This window comes from Crocuta crocuta, unplaced genomic scaffold (assembly GCF_008692635.1).
Source record: "Crocuta crocuta isolate KB4526 unplaced genomic scaffold, BGI_CrCroc_1.0 scaffold132, whole genome shotgun sequence".
NCBI lineage: Eukaryota > Metazoa > Chordata > Mammalia > Carnivora > Hyaenidae > Crocuta > Crocuta crocuta.
The window spans coordinates 4,316,795-4,331,636 of record NW_027528611.1 but is presented as its reverse complement, the minus strand read 5'-3'; the positions used below and the strand labels follow the sequence as shown (position 1 = coordinate 4,331,636).

The 14,842-nt window shown below is 56.1% G+C and overlaps 1 protein-coding gene across 3 annotated transcripts in view; it reads right to left on the bottom strand.

The window, feature by feature from the left end:
• GRM4 (glutamate metabotropic receptor 4) overlaps positions 1-6,090 on the bottom strand; it is a 104,610-nt gene extending 98,520 nt beyond the window's left edge. For all 3 annotated transcript variants that reach the window (XM_077754846.1, XM_077754848.1, XM_077754847.1), the window contains exon 1: positions 5,572-6,090. In XM_077754846.1, the coding sequence (XP_077610972.1) occupies positions 5,572-6,090 (519 nt within the window). The remainder of the gene's footprint in view (positions 1-5,571) is intronic.
• Between the last annotated feature and the right edge of the window lie 8,752 nt (positions 6,091-14,842).

Genomic DNA, 14,842 nt, shown 5'->3' with positions numbered 1-14,842 from the left:
GCGAGAGCACTTCTCTGAAGGGAGTCCCTTTAAGCTTAAGGTTGAATGAGAAGGATCTAGCCTCACAGAGTCAGGAGAGAGCATTCCATATAGCTCGGACAGCAGGTGCAAAGGCCCTGTGGTGGGGAAAATAGCACAATGTCATGAAGGACCGTAAGGAAAACAGAATGACTGTGTGGAATGCACCCAGGAGAGACAACAAATGTGGTGGGATGCCAAGTAGCACAGAGCTTCTCAGACAGACAAGGGTCTGGAAGTTTGCATTTTAATCTAAAAGCAATAAAAGGTTTAACAAAGGTGAGTGGATTCAATTTGGCTTTTAGAAAGATAGCTCTGGCCACTGAGCAAAAGTCTGGCTGCGGTAGGTCCATTTAGAAGCAGAGCGAAGAAGGGAAGTTTTCTGCAATGGTCTGGGTGAGAGGCCCCAGAGGGCACATTCTGAAAGGAAAGCCCGTAGGGTTTGCTGACAGCAGAAAATGGGTGGTCAAGACTGCTGCCAGGGTTTTGGCCTGGGTGCTGGAAGGATGGAGCGGTCTTCAAGGGAGATGGGCAAGCTGTGGGGGGTGGGAGGGGGGATGGACTCGCTCGAAAGCTCCTCCTGGTTGTGCAGTGAAAGTGCCTTGAAGACACAAAGCCACATCCTCAACAGAACATCTTGTGTTATCTAAGCCACAAAGTCTCCCCAGAGGTCCTGGGCCAGGCGCTAAGACGCGGACCAGCCAAGCACTAGGCAGGCAGCCTTCTCCAGAAACAAGCCACAAACGTGTACAGCACTTACGGCCCCACGTGGGTCAAGAGCATCACACAGCCAGCCTGGGGGTGGTGCCCAGAAGGGCTAATATGGCTCTGGCCCAGCCTCTCTTAGGAACCTGGGGCACCTGCCCACCTCCACCCTCTCCCCTGCTGGCCAGTGTCCCCTCCGCCCCCCTTCCTGTCCTCCCCCTTCTGCCCTCCCTCCGCTCCACCCAGCGCCTTCCTCCCGTGGGCCGCGGTTGTGACAGTGAAACGCAGCTCGTTATCGGGAAGTTAAGCTGGCTGCTCAGTGTGCAGGAAGGCACACGAGGCCCAGCAGATGGTGGGGCCCCTCCAGGATCGGCCTCAAAGGTCACCGTCTGTCGCTGCCCACCCGCTCCAGCCTCTTCCACACCAATGGAGTCTCTCCTGCTGCTTTCAGGTCCAGCCACAAGCTGTGCAGTGACATTTCCTGTGGGCTGACTGTGTGCCAGGCACCGTGCTAGGCCTTCTCTGGACATTAACTCTTAATTCTCTCACCTGGCCTATGAGACCGTTATCATCCCCATTTGACAAATGAGGAAACACAGAGGCACAAACAAGCTAAACAATCCCCCAAGATGGCAAGGACTGGCCCAGCATCCAAGTTCTCAGTCACCATGCTGGAGAGCCTCCCCTTCTTCAAGCCTCAGCCTTTTTGCCCGCTTTAAATGATGAGGGACTCAAGGCAATGATTTCTAGATCCTTCTAGCTCTTATAAGCCTGGGATGTGAAAACTGCTTTCTTCCAAGGGCACTTAATATGTTCCTTCTCCCCCCAACAATGGCTGCTCTCAAGAAAAGATCTTATTGGCTTATTCACGCTATGGTGTAAATGGCCTATATGGTGAGCTAACTCTGGTGGAATGAAGATTCAAACCGAGGCCTGACTGTCTCCCGAACCTGGGCTGTCCCAACATAGCACTACACAAGCCGCATCTCAGGCTTTAGGATGTCTTCCAAAAGGTATTCTTTACACCTATCAATATTCCCTGTCCCAGGAAAAGAGCCAAAATGCGGATAAAGGAAAGGGGGTGGGAACAGGAAGTAAGGGATATAAGTTGTCAAGTCAGTTACAAGATTTTTCAGAGTCAGGACTTCTGGTCCCCAATGAAGGCCTGGGTCCCACCTCCAATCCAGTTTACTCAGACAGGCGGTCTGGAAGGAGTCAGGCCTGGGAGCTGGGGACCTGCCTTCTGGCTCTGCCCTGTCACTTAACAGGGCTCAGATTCCACATCTAGACGAAGGGGACTTGGCCCTTCTAGCTCCAGTAGCTTGTTTTGCTCACACCCTGGCCCTGACTGCACCCCATTAGCTTTCACCAGGCAGCAAATCATCTCTAGTGTCCCCAAGCCCAGAGCTCTGAACTGTGCACAGGAAATTCACCTCTTAGAGGAAGGGGAGTTATAATCACACACTTTGGTGGAAGCTCCCAGCAGGCCCCACTTATTGGCCTTGGCAGACGGGGGTGCAGTGGTGCCCTTTGAAATAGACACCTGACACAGCAGCTCTCCCCGCCTGGGCGCCCCTCCCTCGTGCTCGCCAGCCTGGGGCCTCTGCTCCCGACCTCCTCCCACCAAAGTTCGACCTTTTTGCCTCTGTAAATGGTTTTTAAGTTTCTCACCCAGCCTCTCGTTTCTATCAGTTTAATTATTGAGGAGCCCTCTTGTCGCCGGCCTGGAACATTAACGCCGTTAAAAGGAACCCAGGGAATGCAGACCACAGATGACCGACTCCTCCTGGCTCAGTCCCCATCTCCCTGCCCTGCCCCTCCCTTCCCTTTCCCAACATGCCCCCTCTGTCCCCCATTCCTTCTCTCCTCCCAGGTCTCTACCCACCCCCAGTCCTATCTCTTTCTGAGCAGCCAGGGAGACTCCTGAGCCCCTGCCCCAACCCACTCATCTCTCTGTAATCTGAGGAGGCACAGATAAAACTGAGGCCTCGGCCACGTCCACAGGTGACCAGATGGGCAGACACCAGGGAACATTTGTGAGCCCCTGGCTGGCGATCCACCCTCACCCCACGAGAGACCTTTCCCCAACCTCCCCAACCAGACAGAGAGGGGTCAGCACAGAGATCACAGCACACTCCCGTGTGGGGTAACGGGACCCCAGATATCCATGTTTCCAAGAACATGTTTACCGTTCTTGAAGCCTCTACCCCGTACCACGTGACACCTCTCCGCTCCTTGGCTCCTCTCTACTTCCCAATAAAGGGGGCACTGGCTCACCCTGGGAGATGGCAGGGAGGCACTCACTGAGGGCATAGCCCCCAGGGCCCGCCCCATCAGGCTGTTTTCTAAAACATCCAGAGTAGGGGTGGCTGGATGGCTCAGTCGGTTGAGCATCTGACTTCAGTTCAGGTCATGATCTCGTGGTCCGCGGGTTCAAACCCCCAGTCAGGGTCTGTGCTGACAGCTCAGAGCCTGGAGCCTGCTTCGGATTCTGTGTCTCCCTCTCTCTCTGCCCCTCCCCTGCTCATGCTCTGTCTCCCTGTCTCTCAAAAGTAAATAAACATTTTAAAAAGATTAAAACATCCAGGGTCACCAGAAGTGTTTAATAAAGAGCTCCAATCAGGAAACTGCAGCAGCCCCATCTGTGGTCTGGGCTTCCCCAAGGCTGGGAGTCTAGACCCCACCCAGACAGACTGACAACGTGCGTCCGTCCCCTCTGCTCATGGCCAAAGTAGCCTCACCTCTCAGGCCTGGGGCAGGCAGGCTGAAGTGATGACTCAGCTAGCCCGAGCCATCACCATCCATCGTCAGGCCCTGGCCTGAGCAGCTGAGCCCTGCTTCCTTCTCCCCTCTGGGTCTCCACTCCTCAATGCAAAACAGGGCAGGTGGAAGGACTGGACCAGGCTCCCCATCCCCACATCATCTACCAGGAATGACCTCTGGCAGCACAGCCCCCAGGGGTTGTTCTGATTGTCTACTGCAAACTTTCCTTCATCTTAATTTTGCATTCTTCATAATGCATCCATATGTTTGAAAATTAAGGGGGCGCGTGGGTGGCTCAGTCGGTTAAGCGTCCGACTTCGGCTCAGGTCATGATCTCCCAGTTCATGGGTTCGAGCCCCACATCGGGCTCTGTGCTGACAGTTAGCTCAGAGCCTGGAGCCTGTTTCAGATTCTATGTCTCCCTCTCTCTCTGACCCTCCTCTGCTCATGCTCTCTCTCGCTCGCTCTCGCTCTCTCTCTCTCTCTCAGAAATAAATACAACATTTTTTAAAAATTAAAAAAAAAAAGAAAAGAAAATTAAGATAGTGTTTCTGGATGTGTTTCCATCCAGAGACACTTTCATAAAAACCAATAAGGAAAACCATCAGGTAAAACCAACACTCCAGGAAGAAGGCCCACAGGTGAGGACAGCATAGCACATGGCCCGGCAAAGTTCCAACCCCCACTCCACACCGTGGCGGGACAGCTCCAGCTTCCTTTCTTTACCACCCACCCCCACCCCCATTCCCAACATGGTGGCCTTGCACACCATTCACCCCCACTTCTACCCACACTCCCAGAAATGCCCCCAAGTACTGGTGCATCATGGGACTGGGCAAATGAGCACCAGAAAAGGGTCTGGGTGAGAGAGCTCCAGCCTCAGATTTCCCACTCTGCATGGGCTCAGACAGCCTCTCAGCCCACTGTGCCCAACTCTGAGGAGGGAAGGGCCATCTCCAGAGGTTGAGAGCCTAACGCCAGGGAAAAGGAGGGACCCGGCAGCTTCCTCTGGGCTTTCCTTCCTCCTCCTTCCTCACATTTTCTTTCTCTTTCTCTCTCTCTCTGTCTCCCTCTCCCCCCCCCCACCCCCACCCCTTACACACACACACAGAGCAAACAAGGCAGGCTCCGAGAGCAGAGCGGCTCATAATTATTGGTAAAATGCTTGTAATGTTTTTCTCTCTACCCGGTAGCTTTCAGTTGTTTTAGCAGCTTAGCGAAGCACTTGGCTCCAATTGAATTGCAAATCAGCAGCTCTTGCCCCAGGAAGAGAGGAAGGGAGGTAGCAAGGAGGGGGCAGGGAAAGATTCCAGAAGGAAAGGGAGAAAGGTGTGCAAGGAAGAAGGGCAGAAGGAAGGAAACGAGCAAGGGAAGCCTAGTTCGGGGCCAAGAGCAACAGAAAGAGAGACCGCCGGCTCCTTCCAGGCCCTCTCTCCATCCCCATCCCTTCTCTGTGGGTTCCGTAGCCCAGTGCCCCATCCAAAACATCAAGACACATTTCCTAACCATAATCTTGGGGTGGAGTGGGAGGGCCACACAGGGCTTCCTCAGCTACCAAAAGAAAAACGTATCTTTCTTGGGAATTGCAATTATTTGAAAACAACGTCAAAACAAAAGTCTTGCTTTTTCTCCCTGGCAATCTCCAACATTCGTATTTCCATTCTATCTATCTTTTTTTTTTTACTCTATTTACCTTTCTATCGACCTATGTTTCTATGTGTCCATCTGTCTTGTCTTTGTATATATCTGTCCACCTAGCTCCTCCTCCTTTCTGTTGTTCTCCGGAACTTCCTTTTCCCCTCTTGCTTCAGCATTCCCCACGGAGGGGGGCAGTTGATCAAGGCGGCGGGTGCTGTTTCAGCACCATGGTCAGCACCACGGCGCTGGGTCCCTCCCTGACACCTCCGCTCTGACCATAGGACTGCCCCCAGATTCTCATATACTGCTCCCAGGGAAACATACTCTCTTCCCCAGAGTCTAGAAGGGAACAGAAGAAAGAAGCTGGCCAGGCCTGGCACCCTGGGTGTGGAGGGTTGGGGCTGTTGGTGGAAGTACACTTCTGGGGCCAATCAGCCGGGCACTAACCTTGAAGAGGCGGAGGATGTTGGCCACCATGATGGAGACCGAGCTCCCTGAAGCACCGATGACACCCACCACACGTTCAGGTTTGGTGATGATGGGTGGGCCGCCACTGCCACAGCGGACCTCCGTGCCATCCTTCTCGATGAGCGCCTGCACAAAGGTCAGCGACTGCTCGAGGGCATGGGTGTCCCTCGAGCAGGTGTCCAGAATGCGGGCGCCCAGCGTGACGTTGGGCAGCAGGTCCGGGTCATTGTTGATGCGGTCCAGGGCAAAGAGCATGGCCTCCAGCCGGTGGATGCCCTTTTCCTTCTTAAGTTCTCCACAGGCCTTGCCCTCTGCGCCCCGGCCGTGCACGGGGAACAGGCCTCCCAGTGTGATGTCCCCATCTATGCGGATGGAATTCATGTGGGGGTGGCTCTTGGGCTTCCCCAGGGAGGAAGGCACCCAGGGGCCATAAAGGCTAAGGAGCAGGCAAAGAGGCAGCCGGGCCCACCACCAGCCCCAGCCTGTCTTCCCAGGCATCTCAGAAATCCCTAGAGACCCATGAATGGCGGGCCCCACTCCTAGCCTTGGCAGGCCCCTGGCCCCACAGCCTGGGTGAGCATGGGCAGGGCAGCCCCCACAAGTCTCTCTGGGGCAGCTTCAGCAGCAGGGTGGCCAAGGGCGGCCAACGGGGTAACCCATGCTGGTGCTCCTCGCCACTCGGGCGGTGCTCAGTTGCCGACACAGGCCATGCCCACGGGCGGCAGGGAGTGGCCGGGGAGCAGCAGAGCTCTAGTCTTGGTCCCCACGTCCTGCAGGCCTGTTCTTGACGGATGAATGTGAAAAGAGGAGAGTGCTCCTAGCTTGACGTATCTTGGCATCAAGGAGAAAGCAGCTCCAATGCTCTCCTCCTACCAACCTTAGAAGGGAGAGAGAAAGAGAGAGAGAGAGAATCAAACAGAAGCCCAATGAAGACATTAGCTATTCTGATCGCTCATCAGGAGCTCGAGAGAAGGAGATGCTGGAGGTTATCAGCACAGGCTCTACAAATCTGAACTTGGTTTTCTTGGAGCTGCTGCTCAACTTTGATTCAAGTGGGAGAGCCTGGGGCAGAAATTAGGTCACGTTTGTTTGAAGATTTCTTAAGGCCTGTACCCACTGCCATCAGAAACCCAGGCATCAGAGAGCACGCTCCCCAGGAACAGCCTGGAACTGGCTTGGGAGGAAGAAAGGTCTTGCTCAACATTCACCCACATGAAGGAGTAGCAAGAAATCAGTTCCACAGGGCCCAACCCCACTTTAGAGATGAGGAAATTGAGGCCCAGAGCAAGAGAGCATGCATTTTGCCCGAGTCACACAGGTAGTGAGAAGCAAAGCGCAGGGCAGAAGCCCAGCTTCCCAGCTGCCGGCTCCAGAACCAGAGACACTCAGGCTCCTTGGGGGACTCAGCGACCTGGAAAGCAGATTCCGGTTCTAGCTTTGGTTCTGGATTCTCCTCCTGATTCGGGCAATGCAAATTTCACATTGCCACCCCAGGCAGAGGGCAACTCCAGGGGCTCCAGAGCTCAAGATACAAGCCTCTTTTTCATGTGCTTGGCCTCCCCCCCACACACCCTCTTTCTGATGGTCTTTATCTCTCTCATTTCTCTGCTGCTCCTTCTCTCTCCCCCACTTCCTCCCTCTGAGAGTGGGGCTCAGGTTACAGCCTGAGCTACAGCACATTATTATGATCATTGTCATTATTATTGTTGTTGTGATTAAATATTTATCTGCAAGGGTAGAAGAGAGAACACCAGCTCTTCCTCATTCTCACTGCTAATTTGGGCTAATTTCCCCTGGGGTTCCTTCCTTGGCCCCAGCCTCCCGCTCAAAGCCTCCCTCCCCTCAACTTAGAAGGCCACACGGAGAAGAGCTGGAAGCTGACTCAGGGGTTGGCTGGGGGGCTGACTCCAAGGCCCCCGTCCCAATGGGTTTGTCAAATGAAGACCAGCAAGCCACGTCTATGCCTCAGTTTCCCCAGCCAGTTGAAAGAAGGGCTTGTGTTTGGATCAGGAGGTTTTCCTAGAGATGTGGTCCCTGCATCAAGGCCAAGAGGGGTCTCAGAGCCACCTGTCCCTGCCTGTAATGCCCTCCACAGGGGAATGACCGACTGCTCCAGTTCTGGGGAAAGGAGAGGGGAGAGGAGGGTACAGCACCTANTCCACAGGGGAATGACCGACTGCTCCAGTTCTGGGGAAAGGAGAGGGGAGAGGAGGGGACAGAACCTCAGAGTCCAGCCTCAACCCCTGGGCTTCTCTGGAAAGCGCCCTCTGGATCCTCACCTCACAGCTGACCCCTCATCAAAATGCTCCCTCACCCATTAGCTCCTCCGAGGCCAAGAATACAACTATTAATTCTCATTCTGCAGGTGAACGGATAGTCCAGAGGCATCACATAACTGTCCCAAAGTCACACAGCAAGACGGGTCAGGACTCAAAGTCAGCACCAGTCATACTGAGAGACCTGGGGAAGCCTGAAAGAAATCTTCCTAACAACCACCCTCGCCCATGAAGCTAGGATCCAGTGACCGAGCTCTGGGGGTCCATGCTTTGGAGGAAGGTTTAAGACTAAAAGCTGTTGAAGGGGGCTACACCTGTATGGAACTGTCACCCTCACCTACCCCTTCACGGGAGTAGGTTTATCAGCTCTCCTTCCTGGATGGCTATGTGGCACGAGGGGCTGTGGGGGACTAGCTGCGGACACCAGGACGAGGCAATTCAGAAAAGAGAAACTGGAGAAGCCTTCAACAGCTCCCACGGCCCTGCCATCCCCTGGAAAGTTCTCAATGTCAAAACCTCTAAAATGGAAGGGGTGGAGCAGGATGCAGTCTGGTGGCCATGCTGCCCCTGCAGGCCGTCTTCAGCCGTGCCAGTGATGGGAAGGAGTCCTCTCCGGGCCTGCACCCCACGCGTGGGACAGCCTGCTGTCGCATCCACGTGCTGTAATGCCCACGGAGACATGACTACCAATGACAACACACTGCCAAGCGCCAGGCACTATACTAAGGGCTTTGCTGACGCTTAGCTGGGTGGTCTTCCAATCCCCACCACACAGACCAGGAAGCCAAGGCTCCGAGCCCCAGGCGGTGACCTACGGCCCAGGCCCAGGGCGGCATGCAGGCCCATGACCCGACACCCCACCGCGCCAGCCCCAGGGTCTCTCGGGCCCTGCCCGGTCTCACGCCCTGCACGTTCAGGCCTGGTTTGCCTGAGTTAAAAGCGGAAGGACTCGTGGCACCAGGACAGGCTGCGTGCCGAAGGCCCCAGCAGGGCAGCTTCAGGCTGGAGAACTGATGAATGGCAGCTTCTGACAGTCAGGCTCTGCTCAGGCTTCCAGATTCTTCGTGAGGGCTCAACACCGGCTTCTCCTTGAAGCCTCAGCACCTCTAGACTGAGTGATGTGCACACATGGGCAGGTGTCACACACGAACACGTCACACACCACATACACACAACACATCATACAGAAACACACCCCCCACCTACATATGCCACACAGACACAAACATACCACGTACCCCCCCACACACACACACACACACACGCGCGCGCGCGCGCACACACTCAATGGGGAAGGGCAAAGGCTGCATGGAGGAAGGAGGCCTCGGCGAGGAGAAAAGCAAATACTTGCAGGGGCCAGACTGCCCACAGGCTTCCGTCCAGCAGGACTGGGCCCAGCCCCCGCCCAGCGGGCCCCCCTCCATCCCTCAGTGCTGCCGGGTCTGCCTTTTCTGAACACCTCCAAAGAGCTGGGCAAACCACCGCCTCTTTTAGCCTCCCCTCCTTCCTTTGATCCTGTAACAGGAACAAGGGAAAAGTAAAAATACTCTGAGAGTGAAAGGGGCCACTGAGAGCGGAGGCTGGGGGCAGGGCAGGAGGGTAGCGAGGGGTCCTTCCATGCCCCACAGGGCGGCTCCGTTTTAGGGGAGGGGAGCTTGGAGTCCTCAGACCACCCCCCTAATTCTAAAATAGCCAGGGAAGATCATACCTCGGACCCTCTGAGGGGAGGGGATATATCACGGCCCAGGTGAAGTCATCAGGAAGGCGGCAGGTCTACGCCAGCATGTGCACCCGTTCCCAGCGGAGCCTCTTATTCTATCCTCCCCTCTCCTTCCCCGCCTCTCTCCTCCAACCCCTGTATTTCCTTCCCCTCTGCCCCCTGCCAGATCTCTGGCTTCGGGCAGGCAGGGAGTGAGGAGGAGCAGAGGCAAGAACACGCAGTCATCTCCACACACAACAGTTCACTGGCCAACCGCATTTTTCAGAGCAGTCTCTTCAGTGAGAGGGGAGGTGAGGACAGCAGTGGGCCCCTCCCCTCCCCCAGCGCAGCCAGCCCACCATCTGAGGGCCTCTCTGCTACCCGCGGCCCTGCAGGAAGAAGAAAGTCTGTCAACCTGCCTCGGGGACCCCTCCCAAGTCCTAACAAGCAGGACCCCATGCTTCCCCGCGGCTACCCTAAATCCTTCCTCCCACAACCAGGGCCTGAGCCAGGAAGAACCACAAACCACCGAACAACAACCAGATCCAAAGAGACGGACCGTGATTTACTCTGAGGTGCTTCTCACTGAGCTGCTTTTTATTCTCCCCAAACTAAGGAAATAGAATTCTCCCAAACACCAAAGTAAAGGGCAGAGTTGGAGGGACCACCCTGCGCTTTGCTGGGGTGGGGGGTGTGGAGGGGGGGCACACCTAGAGCAGTTCACTCTGCTTCCAACCCTTGAGGGGACCCTCAAGCTCTGGCTCTTCCACCCCTCCAGGCTCAGCCAGGAGACCCAGGCCCCCTGTCCTCTGCCTTCCTTTGAGCCTTGTTTCCAGAGCCGCTGGCGGCCCCTTCCCCTCAGCCTTTCCACAGTCCCTCCACTCTTTTCGTCTCTATTCACCTTTGCCTGAGCGGGGCCCAGCCCAGCCCAGGTGCTCAGAAAAGCTGGGGCTCTGTGAATGGATGAGTAGAGTCGGTTTTGAATCCCCAGAGCTGTTTAGATGCCTCACCACCCACATCTCATATTTCCACAGGAGGGGCCTGGCAGCTCTGCTCCCAGGGGAAGAGGTGAGGGGGAACCGGAGGCCTCCCCGCTCCTTCCTGCCGCCCCAGGCCCACAGGAGCCCATGAGGACCCGAGACGCTGGACGGCAGGCCACCTCTGTGGCCACCTCTCTCCTATCCCCCCTTGGGACTCTGCACCAGCCAGGGAGAGGTGTGCTTTGCCGGACAAGCAAATGGACAAGGCTCAGACCCAGGGAGCAGATGACAGGAAGCCGCACCCCCTCCCCGCTGCACCAGCAACACCCCTGTGACAACCAGCCTGTGGGGAAAGGTGATGGCCAGCTAGCGCCCTCAAACCCCAGCAGCCCAACCGTCTCCCCGCAGGGGCCACAACTTGAGGAGATCGCGTTGAACCCATCTTGGCATCTCTGTACCCCAGCCTGGCACAGTGGAAGTTGGTGAAAGTGAATGAATGATGTGATGTGAGTGAATGGTTCTGGGCTGTTGCCACCCCCTCTCCCAGGTCATCAAGTTCAACATTAATAGAAAGAGCAGCCCTTCTCCCAGATACTCCTGGAGCCAGGCCTCAGTCTAAGAGCGAGGAAGAGGGCACAGGGGGCGGTCTGGGCCCCCTGTCCCCTTCCTTCCATGTCCCCCAGCAGCTCCAGCTCACCAGCCTGCATCAGTAGCCCTCCCAAGGGCAGAAACCCCAGATCTCACACCACAAACCATCCCTTCCCTGTTCCACTGAAACAGCAAGGACCAGATTCAGAAGTGACTGGTTCTGTGCTGGACACTAGAGAAATATACGTGGAAGGAAAGAAGAAAAGGAAGGAAGACAGGAGGGATGAGGAAGCAATTCCTTAGCTGAATGCCGAGAGAAACTGAGGAGGAGAAAACTTCAAATCCATTGCCCGTGCTTCCCCCACTCTCTGATTCCCTCCAGCCTCCTCCCTGTGACTCCCACCCTTCAGGTATCAATGGAGACCCTTCCTCCTCCAGGAAGCCTGCCCTGATTATCCAAGTTCCTGTTTCCTCCTTCTTCCATGTTAACACCTCTCTTTCTCTCTGCTGTTATTTGGCAATGATGAGCCTGGAAGATATTAAGGGCCTGGGTGGAACACCCTCATCTCTGTATTCCCTGTGTCTAGCCCAAGGCTCAGAACACAGGAAATTCTCAATAAACAAGACACAGCTGGGTCCCTGCCTAGAGCCAGCAGGCAGCCCAGGGGCAGAGGATCTGCATCAGATCTCCCCACAGAGTAGGACTCAGACCTTGCACTGAATATCTTACAACCCCCTTGTGTGCTCAGGCATAGAATACAATCCCTTGTGTCGTGATCACTCAGTTATTCACTCAGTTATTCAACGTGACATTCAAATATATGCTAAGCACCTACTATGTGCAGGCTCTGCTCTGGGCACTGGGGAAACTGCTGGGAGTGACAGACACCAGCACCTGCCCTGGGGAGCCAACAACTCCCCCAGCCCGGGGGGGGGGGCGGGGGGGAGTGGGGCAGGAGAGATATGTGCACTACACAAAGATGTGTGGCACTTCAGGAAATCAAGGGGTTATGAAGAAAACTGAGGCAGGTAAGGAGAGAGGTTAAGACCCAGGGGCTTTCTCAAAAAAGATAGTCAGGGAAGGCTTCTCTGAGGAGGTGGCGTGTGAGCAGAAACTAAACACAGTAAAGGCGTCAGCCGTTTCCGGGAGAAAGCTGTCCCAGGCAGAGAGAAGCAAGTGCGAAGGTCCTGAGCCTGTGCTTAGCCTTCGTTGTTCAAAGAACAGCAAGGAAGCTGGCATACCCGGAGGGCGGTGTGAAGGGGCAGAGGTAGGAGAGGAGGTCAGAGAGGGCACTGAGTACAGGATCAAGCAAAACCTACGGGGATAGAGACATGGGGGCCCCCTGACGGGCTTTGAGCCCAGTGATAGGCAAGGATTCGTGACAAGAGAAACATCAGCTCAAAGGCAGCCGCCTGCTAAGGCCGCAGCAGCTCACATCAGTTGGAGGGCAGAGCCAGTATATCCCATCAGCCCTTGGTCTCACCAGTTCGGCCCCGGCAATGCCCAACCCTGACCTCCCCCCTCTCCCAGAGCCAGAGCCCAAATCGCCTCCACCTACCAGCTCCCACTTCCGTGCAGCAGCCCCAGGCCTCTCCTTCCTGCCCCAACTTGCCCCTCCCCCACCTACCGCCACCCTCCACCCCCGGCAGGCTTCTGGCACCATCCAAGTGGGCAAGTGCCTTTGTTTGCAGCTGTTGCTATTGTGGGCTTCCCAGCTAATGCGGTTTCTTCCTCTCTCCTCCTTCTTCCTGTCCCCCCTCCTTAAATCAGAGCCCTCCCCACCCCCGCCCCTCCTTCCACCTCCAGCGCTGCCCTGGAAGGCTGGGTCGCACTGGCTTAGCAAGTCAAGGCCCAAACTCTACTGTCTCGCACAGCCATGAACGGAACCACGGCTGTAGGTGAGCCTTCCATCCCTGGGCCACACTGAGGCTGGGCACAGAGAAGGGACAGTGACACCTGTGAAGTGATCCCTCACTGGAAACAAGAAACCAAGTTTCCAGTCTTTATTCCTATATTCAAATCTAAAACTCACCCTGTAACAATGACGGTGTTTTTACTCAAAGTCACAGACCCAACCAGAAAACAGGTCCAGGGGCTAGTTTCTGTCACCCGAGGAGCAGAGGGGCTGGAGAGCTAAGTGTAGGGAATGGCGCAGGACCCAACCTCCTGGCTCCCATTCGGGTGGCCCAGCCTGGGACCAGCGGGTGCCTGAGGTCTCCTGGGACGCCCAGCAGCCCAGCCAACGGGTGGCCAGTGCTTTCTCCAGAACATGGAGGCTTAACTAGACACCACAGCCAGCTTGTCAGCGTGGCTCAGCCCAGAATGTCATGGGCTGGCATTATGGGCTGGCATTTCCCAATTACCGCAGATAATATCTACCTTAATTGAATGGGGTCCAGATAATGTCATTATGTGCTGCATTCCCCAATTTATTTAATATACGTGTGTACACATATATTTATGCCTCACTGCTGCCCCGAGATTGCTAAACGGTGAGGTTAATAATAAAACATTTCGACGGGAATCATCAGCTTTAATTTAGGGGGGTGATTGTTACTATCCTTGTGGTGCTCGTTTTTCCAAGGAGCCAAGAGAAACATGCACAGGATGCAAGGGGCTCTCAGCGCTGCAGGCTAGGAGGGGGGTGGGCAGGGCTGTGGGGCAGGCGGGTCTTTTTCCAGGCAAATTCAGCTGCTACCCCTCCCTCTAGGAAACAGGCTCAGGCAGGAGCAGCAGGGAGTGCGGGGGCGGGGGGCAAGGCAGAAGTCCCCAAGCTTGACTCCAGGACTGGAGGGGAGAAGGAAGGAAGCTTGTCTAGGATGCAGAGTTACGAGCCTAGGGTTGGGCCGGGAGGCAGCAGGGGGGACGGTGGGAGAGAGGCAGGGCAAGGGGATAGAGGGAGGCCAGAGAAGGTACACAGCCAAGAACAAAACTGAGGTCCCAGGAGCCCCGGGGAAAAGCAGCCCGTACTCTGCAAGGGCCAAAGGCAATGAAATCTCTAAATTAATTTTTGATAGTCCCCTGCTAACTAGGGCAGAGTTGACGTGAAAACAAGCCCTCCTTGCTCTTTCCAGGAGCCGGCACCGGGCTGGGTGGGAGCAAGAGAAGGCTGGTGTCCTTGTCCCCGAGGGAAGCCCCTCGGCTTCCTCCTCCCTCGGGACGGCCTGGACAGCCAGCAGCTCTTCTGCCAGCCCCTGCGAGCGGCGCCAGGGCCCTGACGCCAGCTCCCCCCACGCCCTCCCCGGGCAGCAAAGGCAGCTTCCACTCTGCAGAAGTGAGATAACCTTCCAGCCGGCAGCCAGCGGGCCCAGCTGCCCAGGCTGCCAGGGGGGCCCGCCCGCTGCAAAGTTAGGTTCTCGGCCACGCAGGGGAGGACAGCGGGGTGGCCAGATGTCTTGGGGTGGGTGGTAATTAGGGGCTGCCGGCGCCACACTTGTCTAGGGGAGAGGAGGCATCTATGGGCTGTAATTATAAAGCTCAGAGGCCCGTGGGTCCTGGTCCCGTCCTTTCCTGCCAGCTGTCGCCATACAACACGGTGGGTTGGGGGGTGGCCAAGCGTCCTGGAAGCTGGGCTGGGGACCCCTCAGAGCTCTTCTGGCCTAGGCCCGTCCCCAGCCCTGCCCGCCAGCACACTGCTTGCTCGCTCGCTCTCCGTGCTCTCACCTACCTCGGCTGCCTGCCGCTGTGTGAGGCGCTCCTCCTGGGG